This window comes from Orycteropus afer, unplaced genomic scaffold (genome assembly GCF_000298275.1).
Source record: "Orycteropus afer afer isolate SDZICR_OR568_19922 unplaced genomic scaffold, OryAfe1.0 scaffold00042, whole genome shotgun sequence".
NCBI lineage: Eukaryota > Metazoa > Chordata > Mammalia > Tubulidentata > Orycteropodidae > Orycteropus > Orycteropus afer.
In genome coordinates, this window is record NW_006921629.1 from 8,165,931 (window position 1) to 8,168,640 (window position 2,710).

General features: G+C 39.8%; 1 protein-coding gene across 1 annotated transcript in view; it reads left to right on the forward strand.

Moving 5' to 3' along the window:
• EFCAB5 (EF-hand calcium binding domain 5) overlaps nt 1–2,710 on the forward strand; it is a 177,094-nt gene that overhangs the window by 105,695 nt on the left and 68,689 nt on the right. Inside the window, exon 15 of the mRNA XM_042780486.1 lies at nt 475–631. Coding sequence (XP_042636420.1) covers nt 475–631 — 157 coding nt within the window. The remainder of the gene's footprint in view (nt 1–474; nt 632–2,710) is intronic.

Sequence of the window (2,710 nt, forward strand, 5' to 3'; positions counted from 1 at the left end):
AAATTTTGGTCAATGACATGAGACAAAATGTATGTGAACTGCTGTATGAAAAGTGAATTTACTCTGTAAATCTTCACCCAAATCAAAATAAAATTAAAAAAAAAAAAAACATATCCCACCAAGAAGCCAGTCAGAGCATGCCAGGTGTTTATCATATTTCTGAACACTCAGGCAGGGAGTAGAGGGAAAAGAAGCGATCAAAGATTCTTAAGGAGATGTAGGCCTCTTCTTAAGTCAAAGTATTTTAGTCCAGTAAAGAGAATGCTTGTTCTTTTGGTGGAGAAGTATAACCGAGAAATGACATTTAGGAAATTAAAATTAACTCCCTGCATTTCTCCATTAATGTCATCTTGGCCCCAAAGCAAAGCTGATTTTGTAAAAGATATTTGCATTTTTTTTTGGTATAGACACAAGATGCCAACTACCACTTTTAAAATTGTGTCTTCTGTGCTTTCTTATGATTTTGTACATTAGGTTAGACAGAAGTCTTCACGAGTTCGACGGGGGCTTCTCCTTGAAGCCCTCTTTCAGAAGTGGGATAGTGATGGCTCAGGCTTCTTGGATCTGAAGGAAGTTGATGAGGTCTTATACACATACAAGGAGGGAATGGAAAAAGAATCTATGAAAAAAGGTAAAATGTAAGAATTTTCTTATTTAAGTTGCGGTAATAATTTGGCTTTAATGTCCCAGTACTAATAAAATTAACATATATAAATAGAGTTAAAATACTGGTTGTTCTGTCATGATTTCATAAGGAAGAATCTGAATAGGTGATGGCTGAATTGTAACAAACGACTTTTCATGGACCCAGTCACAAAGTCTCTGCCTGGCCCAGTTATATTCTCTTTTCCTGAAATTAAAATTATACTTTTTTTGTTAGAATACCATCAAAGAGTATGTTTAAGGGTCATCAAGGCCATGGAAATCCAAACTAGTTCTTTTTTCTGCTGTGAAATTCTTATAAGCCATAAATATTTTCACAAGAGAATCCAAATTGATATGGCCTTAAGACATCCTTCAAACCTGGAACTGATCCCACCCCCAGGCAGCAACTTTCATTCAAACAATGGGCAGGCCTATAAAGTGAACATTAACAGCAGAGAGGAACACACTCCTCTGAACAATCAACCACATAATATGAGACCAGAAGGACAACACTTGCCCAAGAACAAAGCTCAGAAAGTTGGAAGGGGGAGGAAGGAAGGACAATGGAAACAGGAACAAAGGGAGGAGGTGGGAAGAATGCTGTTGCATTGTCAATGTCATGAAACAAAGTGTACATGAATTATTGAATGCAAAAGTAATTTGCTCTGTAAACTTTTACCCAAACCACACTAAAAAGTTAAGAAAAAAATTGAGGAGACTGAATTGTCTCAGCCTCTATTCTACTTCACCCCCTATAAACTAAAAAACAAACCCACTATTGTGGAGTCAATCCCAACAAAGAGCGCCCCTAGAGGACAGAGTGGAACTTCCCCACAGGGTTTCCAAGGCTGCCACGTTTACAGGAGCAGATCACCAGATCTTTCTCTCTCAGGAGCCTCTGGGTGGACTTGAACCACCAATCTCTCCACTCGCAGTTGAGCGCTTAATCATTGCACTACCAGGGCTCTATGTTCACAGTAAAAGGGTTCAAATCCTAGAGGCAACATAGGTCGAACACAGAATGTATGCTTCTAGTATAACATTTTCTTTCCTTCTGTAACTCTGTACTTAAAAAATTAAATGATGTGACATTCTCTCTCCACTGAAAAGCCACCAGTAGGGCTCAGCAGTGGGAGGGATTTGGGATGCATTTGCCCATTCTGTGTTTGACCACCCCCTATAGTGAACTGGAAAAGATAGAAAGCCAAAATCCATATTTCCCACACACCTTTACAGCTAGAATTATGGAATCACGTTAGGTTCACCAATTGGATACACACACGCAAGATTTGGAAGGCAAGAGGGAAGAAGACTCCTTCCTTCTGTCTTAATTTGAGTCCCACCCCCCACCCCACCCCAAAAAAACAAGACTCTACAACAAGGTCTCGGGTGCATGTAGTTTGTTTGGAAGATGATCTCAGAAATCACAAAGCAAGGAGTGGGGAAACTAAGACGAGAAGTGAGAAAAGCCACTATTATGGATTGAATTATGTGTCCAAAAAAATCTGTGTTGAAGTCCTAACCCTTGGTACCTGTGACTATGACCGTGTTTTGAAATAGGGTCTTTGAAGATGTTATCCATTAATATGATATTACACTTGAATGAGGTGGGCCCTAATCCCATCTGAGTGGTGAATTTATAAAAGAGGAGACAAGAGACATAGAGAGAAAATGTGGTGCAGTGAATTTCATGGTATGGCCTTTCTAGCTCAGGTCTTTGTGACTTCTGCCATGTGACTGGGTGGGACTATGCAACTGTGAGATATTTGTGGCCCACCGAGGGGATTAAATAGCTTGCTAATAATATAATAATGTGTATGGCTTTATTTACCATGCAAATAATGTATATGGAACTCTAATGTGTGGATTGGTCAGTTTTGCCATCCTGTTAAGCTTAAAATGAGGCATCCTAGAGGTGGAAAGGGGAGAAATCTCACTATCATCAAGAAAGTAGAGCCAAAGGAGTTCCGGCAAGATGGCGGACGAGGCAGAAGGACTGCACAGACCCTCTTCAACAAAGAAAAGGGAAACCAATTAACACAGACACAGAAGATAATCGTGGACC